This window comes from Rhamphochromis longiceps, linkage group LG12 (genome assembly GCF_057381845.1).
Source record: "Rhamphochromis longiceps isolate RC_006_pf linkage group LG12, R_longiceps_female_GT1.1, whole genome shotgun sequence".
In the NCBI taxonomy this organism is placed as follows: Eukaryota; Metazoa; Chordata; class Actinopteri; order Cichliformes; family Cichlidae; genus Rhamphochromis; species Rhamphochromis longiceps.
Window position 1 is genome coordinate 37953148 of NC_140568.1, and position 14652 is coordinate 37967799.

General features: G+C 39.3%; 1 protein-coding gene across 1 annotated transcript in view; it reads right to left on the bottom strand.

Moving 5' to 3' along the window:
• kcnt1b (potassium sodium-activated channel subfamily T member 1b) overlaps positions 1-14652 on the bottom strand; it is a 72069-nt gene that overhangs the window by 714 nt on the left and 56703 nt on the right. The window contains exons 13-26 of the mRNA XM_085426242.1: positions 13504-13668; positions 12334-12470; positions 11385-11448; positions 11124-11232; positions 10909-11017; positions 9472-9621; positions 9134-9366; positions 7908-8121; positions 6695-6800; positions 6366-6538; positions 5319-5390; positions 2404-2538; positions 1584-1695; positions 23-124 (exon numbers count right to left, since the gene is read on the bottom strand). Coding sequence (XP_085282368.1) covers positions 23-124; positions 1584-1695; positions 2404-2538; positions 5319-5390; positions 6366-6538; positions 6695-6800; positions 7908-8121; positions 9134-9366; positions 9472-9621; positions 10909-11017; positions 11124-11232; positions 11385-11448; positions 12334-12470; positions 13504-13668 — 1881 coding nt within the window. The remainder of the gene's footprint in view (positions 1-22; positions 125-1583; positions 1696-2403; positions 2539-5318; positions 5391-6365; positions 6539-6694; positions 6801-7907; positions 8122-9133; positions 9367-9471; positions 9622-10908; positions 11018-11123; positions 11233-11384; positions 11449-12333; positions 12471-13503; positions 13669-14652) is intronic.

Below are 14652 nucleotides of genomic sequence, written 5' to 3' on the forward strand. Positions count from 1 at the left end.
AGTTCAAAGTCTGTTATCCCACCTGGTAAAGTAGTGTATCCAGCATGCTGATACTGAACACTCTGCCTGCAGCAAACGGCAGCCGGAACATGAAAGCCAGGTTGGAGCCCTTATCACGCTCTATCTGGAAGCAAAAAACAAAATACAAACAAAAAAAAGGAGCCAAAAAAAGATTTAAGAAAGAGTGGGGATACATACAAGCTTTATCTGTTAGTAATGATGATTTAACTGCATTAAACAAATGCATTCATTCACAAGAGGCCTGAAGTGTGACAAAAATTATTAATGGGTTTATTTGATTTCCTGGAAAGTAAGCTAACTCTTTAAATGTCATATAAACTCACCCGACCATGTTGTTTAGTACAGCTGTTAAACTAACTGTTAACACAAAAATCTATTCGGCTGATTGAAGCAGCAACACTCAGTGATTTTAGGCATGTAGACATGGTCAAGAGACCTGCTAAAATTCAAACTGAGCAGCAGAATGGGGAAGAAAGGTGACTTTAAATGTGGTGTGGGTATTGCTACCAGATAGTTTGGTCTGAATATTTCAGAAACTGCTGATCTACTGGGATTTTCCTGCACAACCATCTCTAGGGTTTATATAGAATAATCTGAAAAAGAGAAAAATGGCTCATTGATACCAAAATTCAGAGGAGGATGGCCACGCTGCTTCATAGGAAGGCAACAGTAACAGTAACTCAAATGACCAGTTGTTACAACCAAGGTATGCAGAAAAGCTTCTCTGAATGCACAACACAACAAAATGTGAAGATGATGGGCTACAGCAGCACCTTGTGCCCCTATCGACAGTTAAGAACAGATTTGTGGTGAAGCTAAACCAAAAAAAGCATATTGAAAAAAAACACTGCCTGGTCTGATTAGTCTGGTTTTCTGTTGCAATGGTGATGGTGTGCTCAGAAAATGGGTGTAAAGAACATAAATGCATAGATCCACCTGCTTTGCATATCATATCAGACTGGTGTGGTGGTATAATGGTGTGAAGGATATTTTTTGGGACACTTTGGCACTTTAGTACCAGCTGAGCATCATTTAAAAGCCATAGCCTGCTGTATCGTTGCTGACCATGCCCATCCCTTTATGACCACAGCGTAACCATGTTCTGACAGTTGCTTCCAGAACATGGACACACCATGTCACAAAGCTCAAATTATCTCAAACAAGGCAAAGACTTCACTGTACTCAAATGACTTCCACAGCCACCAGATCTCAATCCAATACAGCACCTTTGGGATGTGGTAGAACAGGAAATTGTCATCATGGATGTGCAGCCAAATCTGTAGCAGCTGTGTGAATCTATGCCACGAAGAATTACAGCAGTTCTGAAAGCAAATTGGGTCCAACTTAAAACTAGCAAAGTGTACACAAAAATTGGCCAGATGAGTTTATACAGTGCAAAAAGGTAAAAAAAAAAGAAAAAAAAAAAAAGAAGACTTCATAGGCTGCAAGTTATAATGCACAACCCAAAGTGCTTACACTTCTCTTTGGGATACTGAGATATTTTTCGATTGTCCAGAAAATAAAACGATCTAAGTCAAAGACACTGAACACGAAACACTCACCTTTTCCAGTTTGGAGAGTGCGAGTGAGTAGCAGTCCTTGGCTCTGAACTGCATGAACCTCATGTTGGATGGATGCGTGAGCTCAGTGATGATGCTGAGACTGGGGAACAACCTGAGTGTGGAGGAAATAAAGTGAGAGGGATGTCAGTGGAAAGACAAAATGCTTTGTGTTGAGAGAGACATGGTGTGGCAGTGATAAATGCTTTTAATTTTAGTTGCTAAATAAATGAGCAGTTTCACAGCTTTGGCAGCTGTAGTTTGTCTTTGAGATGAGCTCTGCCTTTCTGTAAACCCCCTCTAAAAGCTTATATTTGCTCTTTGGCTTTGCAGTAAGAACAGACGAAGACATTAATTAAGTGAATCTGGTGCACACTTGGGCCAAAACCAGAATCTTGACTCATACATAACAAGGGTGAGCTCGCACAAGGCGATCTATACTGTGGTCAAAAACATTAGACTCCCCAAAATTCACTGTGTTAAGTGCGATTGCCGTACTCTGGTTTTGTTAGACGTGGGCATGTTAACAAGAGCTAACGAGAACTCCAACATGTTCTCAACGACAGCTGTCTCTGTGAAAAATGCTTTAGTACAGTAATCAACAAGCATGACACCTCTTCCCCAACAGAGGCACAAAATACATAAAATCATGAACCTTTTTCTCTGCAAAGTGAGAAAGACAGAGGCCAAGCGCACAAAGAGGAGAGAAGCTGAGATGAACTTAATGAACTTGTTCCTGGATCAATAAGATGAGTGGGGGAGTGAGAACAATTGAGACTGGTGGGAGGACACCTTTGAGTTTTTAAAGCACGCTCTATGTTACCTGAACATTGTCTGGACATTGACGATGGTCTTGGCATCTGCCATGTAGTCTTCCTCAGCACTCATAGTGCTCTCCTTGTCCACAACGACCAAGTTGTCAGCATAGATGATACCACACTGCAGCAGGTTGTCCAAGCTGTCCCATTCAGAAAGCAGCAGTGATTAATAGGTTATGACATGTTAGAAAACGGTAAATATAAGAGTAATATAGTAAATACAACCCCAACTCCAAAAAAGTTGGAATCATGTAAAATTTAAAAACAGAATTCAATGACTTGCAAATCTGATAAACCCACATTGTATTCACTAAAGAATATATAAAACATATAAAACAAATGTGTGAACTGAGACATTTTCCTATTTCATGAAAAATATTAGTCAAGTTTGAATTTGAAGAAAGCAACACCTTTTAAAAAAGTGTGAATGAGAGAAACAGCTGGAAGAACATTTTGCAACTAATTAGGTTAACTGGCAACAGATCGGTAACATGATTTGATATATATTTTTAAAAAAGAGCATTGTGGAATAGTAAAGGGTAGAGGTTCACTAATCTGCAAAAAACAGTGCTTATAAATTTAGGAAATATTTCATAATAATGTTTCTCAATATGTTCCTGTGAATATCTCATCATCTACAGTACATAACATCATCAAAACAGCAAAAATTAATAATGGATGTTCGTGGTCTTCGGACCCTCAGGCGGCTGTCATGGAGATGCCTGCATGGCCTCAGGAACACTTCCAGAAATCTTTGTCTGTTAAAATAGTTCACCAGGTTAAACCTCTGTGATGCAAACATGGATGCTGCGTCCTCTGAACTAAAGAGCAGAGGGACCATTCTGCTTGTTATCAGAGCTCCATTCAAAAATATGCACATCTCTATGTAGTGTGGTGCACATTAGTGCACATGCAATTGTCAGCATGCATATCTTTAATGCCACTATCAATGCAGAATGTTACATACAGGTTTTACAGGCTACACAGAGTTACATAGAGTTTTACAGACTGAGCAGATGCAACATAGAGGTAAACACGGCCCTGTTCCAACATTTTTGAGATGTGTTGCTCCCATCAAATTCAAATTGAGCTGATTTTTTTATGGCACATTTCTCTCATTTTAAACATTTTAATGTTGCCTCTTTTAGACAGAAATTGGATTTATGATGTCCAAATCTGCATCGACCAAGAAGGTGAGGAGTTTACTAAGTGGATTTTTATGCATGAATAAATTATAATGAGCTGGACTGCAAAAACAAGTTTTAGATAGAGGTTAGTGGTTACTAAATATATTTATTTTTTGTCAGAATTGACGTGCACTACCAAGCACATTCAACATACCCAGGATATATTTCTGTTGTCTGGCTTACCCTACATCTAACATCAAGAACTAGACAAAGTAGTTGCATGAAAGGTTTTATCAACTCGATAGATTAAACTGGGGTTTAACCATCTAGTTATTCGTATGTTCACATGAGACGACCGGCACTGGCAGCATCTGACAGGCCTGACCGTCTGATGGACGAGTCTACTGGTAATTTTGGAGGTTAAACACACAATGCTGGCTGAAAGCAACACAGCTGCAGCAGACAAATTAGTGGTGTGAGCATCTAACGGGAAAACACTATTGAGTAGTTTAGTAAGAAACGTGCTTCTACAAATATGCTTTTAGTGATGGTAAGTATATTAATAAAGTCTAGCCATAAACCCAGAAAGCAAAACCAACAAAAATGCTGACTGTAAGCAGCATTACATAGTCAGCACTTTAAGACATGGAGGAAGCTGAGATTCTTACTGTTATTTCATTAAATAATATGTAGATGTGCATAGTAAAGTTTGAGTTTTTATTCTTTTAGCTGCGGCAACATGGCGATTAATGAAAAGAAAGAAATCTAAAAACAGAAGTCGAATGTGGTTATAAACAATTTGATACAAGTTCAAGAAACAGGTCTCCTGTTTTTTATAAATTTAAGTTTTTAGAATAATTATTGTAAAACTGTTTGCAGTCAACATTTAAAAACTTAAGTTGCTTCTAAGAATATTTTCCAGAGAGCTGATTGGTCAGTTGGCGGGACTTTCGTGCCTGTTGCTCTCGTCTCGAGTACAACCTGCCCCGAAGCAGGTTAGATCTTCAGTATAAGTTACCATGGTGATGCACACCAGTAAGAGGTGAACTACCTTCATGAAACTGAAAACCAGAGTTACAAATCCAGCTTCGTAGTACACGCCTTTGGTTTACGGGACTGAATAAACGCAGCACATCTTCAACTGCATGTTTTCCATTTGTTTTTTTTCCATGACTCAACTAAAAGAATCATATTTGCAGAACTAAAAGTTAGGTTTCAATGTACAGTTGTCTCCATAAAGCTATTATTTTTGTTAATGTTTAGACTATAATGCTATGGTGACTCCCTCTTTACATTGTTCATTCATTTTTGTTTGCAAAGAAGCCATTTTTTCTTGACAGCTTAATTACACATTAGTGAAGTTTTTAAATCACTAGGTTCAAACTAACTACCACTTGCTTTCCCTGCTTCAGTCAAACACTGAGTGCTTGCTTTGTTCCAGCTCAAAAATCTGCAAGTAACAGCTGCAAGATGCACGTTTGAACGTCACTGACAAGCATCTTTGTCTTCTTCCTCAGGTAACACAGAAAAGATTAAAATGATTTAAAAATGTATTATATAGTTTGCAATCAAACTGCTACATTTGATTCAAATGTGCCTATAAAACACAAAATCAAATCAGCAGCAAATGTGTTCAAGAGCCATTAAAGATTACAGTGCATTTAAGTTGTTGTGTAACTGTGATGTCCAAGATGTCCTGGAGCTGTACTTCTACTGGCTGGATGAAAAATTATTTCATACATTAAGCTAGGTGATTAACCGAGTGCGTTTTCTTTTATAATATAAACACTTACTTATCAATTGTGCCGGCCATGAAGTAAACCATTGGAAAGCAGCAAATGGCCTCTAAGAAATGGTTGTCTGGCCTGCGGGAAACGGGAAACATGAATTGAGCATCCCACACTAATTATCTTTGTAAACCCCAGTGACAGATTACGAAACTGTACAAGTAATTTCCTGAAATCTGCCTGTTGATGAGGGCAGGAAAGATTTGTTTGAATTCATTATGGATTAAGAGAGAAATAAAATGTTCAATGCATTTGGAGGATTTATAAAAAACTGCCTGACATTTAAATTCCTGAGGGGGCCACTTTGTTTTCCTGGCCCTGTGTTTTTATCGTTCATCTGTTTCAGCAAACTGCAGAAATGAGGTCAAAGTTAATGAAGCCCGCAGTGGGTTAGAGCAGAAAAAATGGACCACTGCAACATGCATGCACAAAAATATACATGCCCTAACATACAAACACTGCAGACGTCTATGAATAATGCAGAGAAAAAAGAAACAGAGATAAAAAAATATATATATAATTTCATCTTTTGTCATCCACTGATTGACTGAATTTCTTAAATTGCAAACATAATTTTTTTTGTAAATCCTGAAATTCACTCCAGTTCTCTGTTTGGTGAACTTAATCATATACAGTACACAGCTTTTTCTCAATGTTGGGGCTAGGTTAACAAGTATATCCTTCCAGGTATAATAAGCAAGCCCTTATAGAGATATTATATTGCTGTCATTTTCATGCCTGCACCATAATCTGCTGCCTGTAACATCTGAAACTGCTAAAATAATGATCCTATAGAGAAGTCCATGCACCGCAATAATGATAAACCAGTCTCATCAACACTGTGCAGTAACACTGACATCCATGTAACAAAGAGAGGGCCTCCTTCATTGGTTATATCATCATCAACTATTCTTAAAAAGCACACAAAAAAACAAGTTTTATAAGACTCTCAAATTCTTGTGATATTGAAAAGCTTTAGGCTTTCGCATCACTGTCAGGAAATCTAATAAACGCTGGTCTGGATGTGTTGGATGTTAGACTGAACAGTCTTACGGGTAGTCCAGTAGCAGCACTATGGGGTTGAGTTCTTTTCTGGGCCGATAATAAGCCCGCAGAGGGACGATGAAGTTGTAGAGACCATTTCCGGCCGTCTCTGCAGACACTATAATCAGCTTATTCTTGAAGCCGTATGCCTTGGCATCCTCGAAGCTGTTATGTGTGCAGCCCTGGATGGAGACAGACAATTCAACAGAAATTTAGTCAAGGTCTAGTATTCCTGTGCGCTTAGGAAACAAACCACAGGGCAGTTACTTACCACGACGATAAAACAGATGTTTAAAAAAAGCGTTGATTTTGTACTGTGAGTTTTCATTGAGTCTTACCTTGTCGAGGCGAAGGCAGCAGAACGGAGCTTTCTGTGGTAGGAGGTGGCACAGGGTTGGAGAGCTGCCGATGTAGGGTGAGTTGGGGGGATAGCCCTTCACAAAGCTTGTGGAAAAGAAACAGAAAAAAACACTTAAACACTCAAAGAACTCACCTTTAAAGCTTTAAAGAAATATCAGGCAAATATCAGCGGTGACATATTTTAGGATATTATGCGACTGTTAATTTTTAACTTTATTTAAGGAGATTCTGAAGAGGCTTCTACTGTTACAAAATTTCTGTAAGCATCACCAACTCCCTCTTCCTTCTTTCATCACTACTTTATGATATAAACTAAGTGAATTATCACCAGTTTAATGTTTCTTCTTTTCAGTTTGTTATTAGATTCTGCAGCTGCTTTACTATAATTACAGATGTTTATAAGCCTGAAGGACTAATTCCATTACAAAGTTTATTTATTTTTAATCAAGTCTTGATTGTGTGTCCGTTTGGTTCTGTGCTCCTTGATTTGTAATGGGTCAGCTGCAATTATCCTAATGAGTTTCACGATGCCCTCTAGTTTGCCAATAAAAGAAATTCCAGCTGATCATAGATGTAAACCTACTGATCACCACACGATGGCACTGTGGGACCTTGAATTTTCTTCTATGCGGCACTGACAACTCTTAAAAAAGAAAAACTACTGAAGCGTCAACGGGTGCAGTAATGGAGGCACACAGGTCAGAAGGACCATGTTAGGTCCACCTTTATGAAACTCACCATTGTCTGGGTCTAACAGCTGTTGGTTTTCATGGGCTGAGGGATCAGTACCTAATCTATCCTGAACTTATCTCACTTTTAAGAAACCGCATAGACGGAGAAAATAAAGCACATGGGCCTTGGCCTACATCTGACGTGCTAAAACCCTTTCAGGGTGTCTCTGCCTGGCTAACTGATAAATGAGCGCTAAGAGCAGCAATCAATACAGGGACACCATACAAGAACCTCACTTGAGAAAAAGTGCTATCCTCACTGACATGATTGTACACATTCATCACTAGTACTTCACATCTAATAGCATCACGACACACTGATTACATGCCTATTTCAAACTCATCCATCTTTGATCCTACAACAGCTGAGAGACAAAGAAGAGAAGGGGAGGTGAGATCAATCAAGCACAGAGCAAAGGATACCACGGGCACATTTCAGTTTAAAAAAAAAAAAACTTACTCTGAACCTACAGAGCCTTCCTCATCTGATTGGTTGGTCTCATCCTCTGACTGGTCACTGAGGAGGTCGCAGGGCAGGATGGAGGAGGAGTCAGCGATTTCCAGAACGGGGGCGATGCTCGGTCGGCGGCTTCCAGCTCCATTCTCTGTTGGGAGGGCAAGTTTGCCGGTTTCCTCAGGAGGATCGGGATGCTGCAGGTCAATGGCTACGGTGCCTGGAAATCATGTTGGGTTATATTATCACAACTGTAAAGCTATATAGAAATAGCTTTATGTATATATTGAGACTTTTCATTATCTTGGCCTGTAATATTCCTACTACTCTCTTGAGTCTCAGAAGTTTGACCTTGAGGAGAAAATGTATTGCTTTCTGAAGCACAAAGCTACCATCTACCATGAAAAGCATGCATATAGTAATGACTTAGCATATCTGTCAGTAAATATATCCCTATGATGTATGATATACATCATATCATAAATATGAAAAATAGATAGATCAGTTATATCAAGCACAATTGTTTCCAACTAGTTAGGATGCTGTGACGAAGAAAGGTGATTAAAACAGAATGCAAATATTGGCATTAGCGTTATTCAAAGCTCGTGTTTATTAAAAAATGTACAAAGAGAACAAATTGATCAATTAAAAAAAGGCTAATATTTGCAGAGTGTTGTTACTTAAAGCACCCTAACTTATTTGGATACAGAGTTGTACAAGATATGTGGCAAAGATATATGCACAATATCAGATTTGATATATGTACTATACATATATCATTCTGTTGAAACATTTTTAGGCTAAGTGTGAGGTGTTATTGTGCAAATGATTCCAAATAAAATGTGTGAATAATAGAAAATTGATGCCTCATGCACAAACTTACCAAATGAAGTGGCCTGATCAACTTTCACAGGTTAAAAAAAAAGCACAACACAACAATGTCAGCCAACAAAGTAAAAAAAAAAAAATCATGCTTAACAGTCAGTGAAAGCATAAAGCATCAGCAAGGCAGCCCTAAGCATTCAGAAAGGCCCAGTGTGAGTGCAATTTAGAGTAAACCACCAACAAAGCATCCATTTTCTCTTCTTCTATGGAAACCGTTTCAGCCATCAGATAGTGAGCCTAGTAAGCACACAAACAGAACCCTCCCATCTTCCTATTTTCTCTGCTTTCTTTATCAGCTGCGCTTTTTGTAAACATCATTTATTCCTGCCTGTGGCTTTCAGTCTTACCCATGCTGGCGATGATGCTGTGCACAGGTAGCCTTGAGGGGGCGTCATAGAGCCCGGAGACAGGCAGGCCCTTGTGCTTCTCCTCTTGCTTGAAGATGAAAGCAGAGTTCTCTTCCTTGGTGATGTTGATGTAGTAGCAGGTATCGGTGGCAGCCATGATGTGGCGAGGTCCGGGGTTCAGGAGGATGCTTTTGTTGTCCTCTCTTTTAACTCCAATCAAACACACGCCATACCTGACGATTGAAATCAAAATGACACAAACATGGTTTTTGCTCTCAGAGATGTTACTCTAATGTGAAAGGATCTTACTCTACTGAGCTAGAAGAAAATGTACTAACTTCTTGTGGGCGTGGAAGGAAGCATAGGTGAAACTCTTTCCGTCGTACTCCCCAAAAAACTTGCTGTCACACAAGCGGATGTGGTAGACCTCGTTTCCAGAGCAGCGTCCATATGTCCTCTGCCACTGCTCCGGTGATAACTGCCCCTCCCTGAATTTGTATTAACAGAACAATTCATTCTGATGTTTCGTGTCCCATAGTCTTTTTGCTACATGCTACATTCTTACTATATTTTAGACTGTGATCTTAAACTCTGGCGCAGAACCAATTTGAATGTCAGAGAAAGAAGACATTTAAATCAAATTGCATTTTATTTGTCTCTCGGTACTGATAAATCAAACCTTTCATGACCTTTTCTGACCCTGTTTTCTCCAGCCCCCTCAACTCTAGTCACAAACAATATCAGGACACAACAGGCTTTAGGGTCATTGATGTAAGACAGATTGTGTACATCATAATTATATTTGAAACCTGGCACAAATTAAGTCTTCTGTCATCTTGTCTAAGGCACAAACTGGGGCCAGTTTCCATAATGGAAATGAAAATGGATGTGTGTCTCCTGCGGACTGAACAGAATGTGAAAAAAAAAAAAAAACAGCCAGATTTATGGCCTGACAAGAAAAAAGTGTAATGTTCACTGACTCGACAGTGACAAGTCGAGGCAGCGGTGACAGTAGAGTAGTGAGATTGTACCGAGTGCAGTCTGTGTAACTGTAAAGACTGTGTGCAGAACACACAGTCATCCTCCTCTCAAATTAATCCCAAAGAGAGATTTAATCTCTCCACAAATATTCAACTCTTTAGTCAAAGCGAAGATTAGAAATTTTACTGAATAGAAACCTTTCAGAGAAGCTGAGTTGCTATGTAGGCAGAAACACAGACATTTGTTGAGTAAATTCTTAAGGAGTAAAAATATGGTTTTTATAGGTCTTATTAGCTTGAAATCCAAAAACAATGTCCACAGGCTACAACAAACTATGTCTTCTAGAGCAATTACAGAACTCACAGACACTTAAAAAAACTACACAGGGCTTCCATTACTTGTTTCCTTAAGTATAATACTACCCATACATGCAGATTTAGTTTAACTGCCAAATAATTGTTACTTTATCCGGGTAATTTGTGTTACAGTAACACATACTTACTGGAAAAATACCAAATATGGTTGGTTTAGTGTAGGAAAATGAAAAGAAGCAGGTGTTGAAATTAGACTTTATCCAAAGGAACCAAAAACGTCCTCCTGTTTGCAGGACTGGAAAATCTAGTCTAATAACAGGTTTCCCAAAATAATCAGGCAGCAGTGCTAACCACTGCATCATCGTGCTGCACTAATAAGCAAATTAAATGTATTTTTAAAAAATTGTAAAAAAAAAAAAAATGAAAAAAATGAAAAGGGGAAAGAATAATAACTGCAAATAAATGTTGGCGGATACTCACTGTCCTCTGGAGGTGTGAACCAACAGCGTAATTAAAGTGGACGTGGCTGGACACACACAGTTGAGTGCCAACATAGCGTACTTGAACTCCTCTTCACAAACTACATGATCTAATTGAAAAGGAATAATTGCAAAATTAAGAAAAAGTCTGGCCTGTGTCTCAACAACATGCCAAATTACTGTTTTTCAGAAGCTATGAATTCTTTGCACACTCACCAGCAAACTTAACATGAAATTTATTTTCTGGTTTGAGAATCTGTACGTAGAGAGGGCAGTTTGGAGCAAAGTCTTTTGCAGCCCATGCCCTCAAAATAGTCTGGTGATCCTGTGAGGGAGCAAAATTGTGTTATTTCACTTGTCCAGTGGCTCATTTTCATCTACAACTTCCCTGGCAAATATCAAAGGGAAATAGGGTGTAAAGGGAAACTGCTTATTTGAAATAATCATTATCATGACACAGTTTAGGATGAGACTCACAGCTGCCGTTCGGTCGACTTCGTTCCTGCTGCTCAAGATGAAGCAGGCCTCAGCATCGTCCATCCTGACAGATTGGAAGAGACACACAAAAGAGAGATAGAAAGGCAGGAAAGAGGTCATTCAACCAGGTGTGAAACACCTCATTTTAACAGATCAGTGCATTAAATTAAAGCCAGGCATAGATGAGCGTTAATATGCCATTACAAAGGCTCAAAAGGTTAAAAGCCCAATTGATCTCTGAAAACACTACCGTATCAGAATGCAGTGCTTGCAACACAGGAGCTGCTTCTTCCTTTTTTTTTATCTGCTTCCACCTCACCCTTCCTAGCATCCTCTTCTGTCACACTAACCCTCTGCATGTTCTCGATAGAGGTTAGTCATTTGAAGGTAAGCTGGCTGTGTGGTCACATATCGGTGCATATGAAATGACACAGCACCTGAACAGCTGCACATTAAAGAGGGCATCTTGGAAAAGAGGAGTGAACTTCTGGACAAACTTAAGACTTTTCAAAGAAAAGGATATAGGGCTGTAATTCAACATCTGCAGCCGAGCTACGAGATACGAATGCCGCGGTTGTGCAGTAATGGGTTTGATTGACGAAAACAAAACTGACAGGTCACAATCTCTCTCGCTGCTTCTGTGCAGAGTTTGCTCTTTGAAGTGAGGAGATGATCGATGTGGAGTAAAACTGCATTACACTGAAGTGAAAGCAGAGGCCAGCCAAGCTGATTTGTAAGTATCTCACCCTCTAACTGCACTTCAATGGCTTTGCATTGCCAGTTGAGAAGCAACACTTTAAATTACATTCCAAGTCGTATCCAGAAAATAAAAAGAATAAAACCAATCAGATTCAGCTCTACTGAAATCTGAACCTTTCAGAAAGATAATGCACAAGAGCTTTGTTTTTAGGTGTTGGTCTTAATATGTGCATGTTATGCGTTTACTCACTTGGCCCTCATCAGGTCCTGGTCTTTGAGAGCAGATCCTTGCAAGTAGATAACCCTCTGGGACCACAGGGGGATCTGGAGAATTCGACGAACTTGAATGTCTATCTCTGTCGGGCACAAAATCACCACATAATAGTCCTAGAGAAAGAGAGAAAAAAACAAGAAAATTAAAATCTACAAAAAAACCCCAAAACAAACATGAAATACAAAAACCCTGGATAAATCTATAAAAAGTGAGTCAGTCAGTCCAAAGTGTATATATAATAAAGCCATGCAAAACATTTACCTTCATCCTACAAAGAGTTACAGCCCCTTGAAGTACACAGGCATGAGCTGACCTTTGATTTTTTCCCCCAGTATTTTTAAACCCTCATAAATTCATTGGTACAGGAGAAAGTAACATACATTTTTCATGACTGATGAACACATTTTAGCTCTGACAACTGCAACCAAATCAACTTTACACCCATTCCAATGTCAAGATCCACAGGCAAAGTGCTCTTTTTTTCTTGATACCAAATGTTGAGGGAAAAAAATGACATAAAACAAAAAAGCTGCAACTTTTTCACAGTAAAACATCCAATAAAGTACAAAAATATTATAATATAAAAAGTTATAATATAAACCAGTATCTTAGTGGCATGGTAGCTTATCCAGCTCAATATTCATCAAAGTGCACAGCTTATTGTGTTACTGTGTTGTGCTGTATGTGTGAAGTACAGTGACAGTGAAGTTTTCTTGTCATTGGTCAGCTGTACTGGACCAATTAATAACAATTAAAATCCACTGAGAATGACAAATATGACCTTGAGCACAGTTTAGGTGAAGACCTATTAGGATATCATTGCACGGAGGTTTCACTAAGTTCTACCAAATACTGCAGGAGGAGTAGTGATTCCTCTGACTTATGAAAACAATACATACAGTTCATCTGTCCTTCCACGGGCTGAGCGAAAAATCAGCTGATTCTTAGGCTGGCAAGTTGAAAGGTTTTGCCTTATTTTATATTGAATAGTCACTGTGTACTACTGACTTAGCTAATTACACAACCGGTCTCATGTCTCATGCTCATGATTAAAGCATGCAATAGAAATATAGAAGATATAGTGGAAACAGTGGAAATAAGCAAAATAGCAGCATATTAACATATCATTTGGTCTTTTCATTGTACCTGTAATCTGGGATGAGCGTAGAACTCGTTGAGGAAATCCATCAACAGGTCTATCTTCAGCGAGCTGACACACAGCACCACGTGCTTCTCTGTCTGCGCCCGATGTCGACTATAGTTCCCCCCCAACTTCTGGCTCTCCATCCACAGGTATGCTAGTTCTTCAAACTGACACAATGACAGCAAAGGTGGAGTGACGTCAAAAGCAGCAAGAATGAAATAAATAATAAAAAATGAGATAGATTTTCTGTCTGGACACAGATGGAGTGAAAACTACTAGTGGAGTAATTTGGCAGCAGTGGGAGTTCATCTCCACTTCTCACTCCATTTGCTCCACAGGGACAGAAACTTTTTGAGACATCAGAATCAGAATCAGAATACTTTATTGATCCCTGGGGGAAATTATTTTTTGTTACAGTGCTCCATTTTAAACCAACATTAAGACAAGACAGACAATACGCTAACTAAGAATAGTACAATATATACATATATATACATACATACATACATAAGTCACTTATAAATAAATATTTGGAAAAGAAACATGTGTAGCTGTAGCAGCAAACAGTGTGTTAAGTGGATGCGTTGTACAGGGAGATGGCCACAGGCAGGAATGATTTCCTGTGTCGTTCAGTGGTGCTTTTCGGTAATCTCAGTCTCTCACTGAACGAGCTCCTGTGACTGACCAACATGTCATGGAGTGGGTGGGAGGTGTTATCCAACATTGTCTTTATCTTGGACAGCATCCGCCTCTCTGACACCACCTTGAGGGAGTCCAGCTCCATCCCCACAACATTGCTGGCCTTACGGATCAGTTTATTGAGTCTGTTGGCATCTGCGACCCTCAGCCTGCTCCCCCAGCATGCAACAGCATAGAGGATCGCACTGGCCACAACAGACTCATAGAAAATCCTCAGCATTTTCTGGCAGATGTTGAAGGACCTCAGTCGCCTCAAAAAATAGAGACGACTCTGGCCCTTCCTGTAAAGTGCTGTGGTGTTTTTAGCCCAGTCCGGTTTATTGTCAATGTGTACTCCAAGGTATTTATAGTCCTCCACAATGTCAACACTGACCCCCTGGATTGAAACAGGGGTCAGTGTTTCCTGGTCTTCCTGAAGTCCACGATCAGTTCCTTGGTCTTTGCCACGTTGA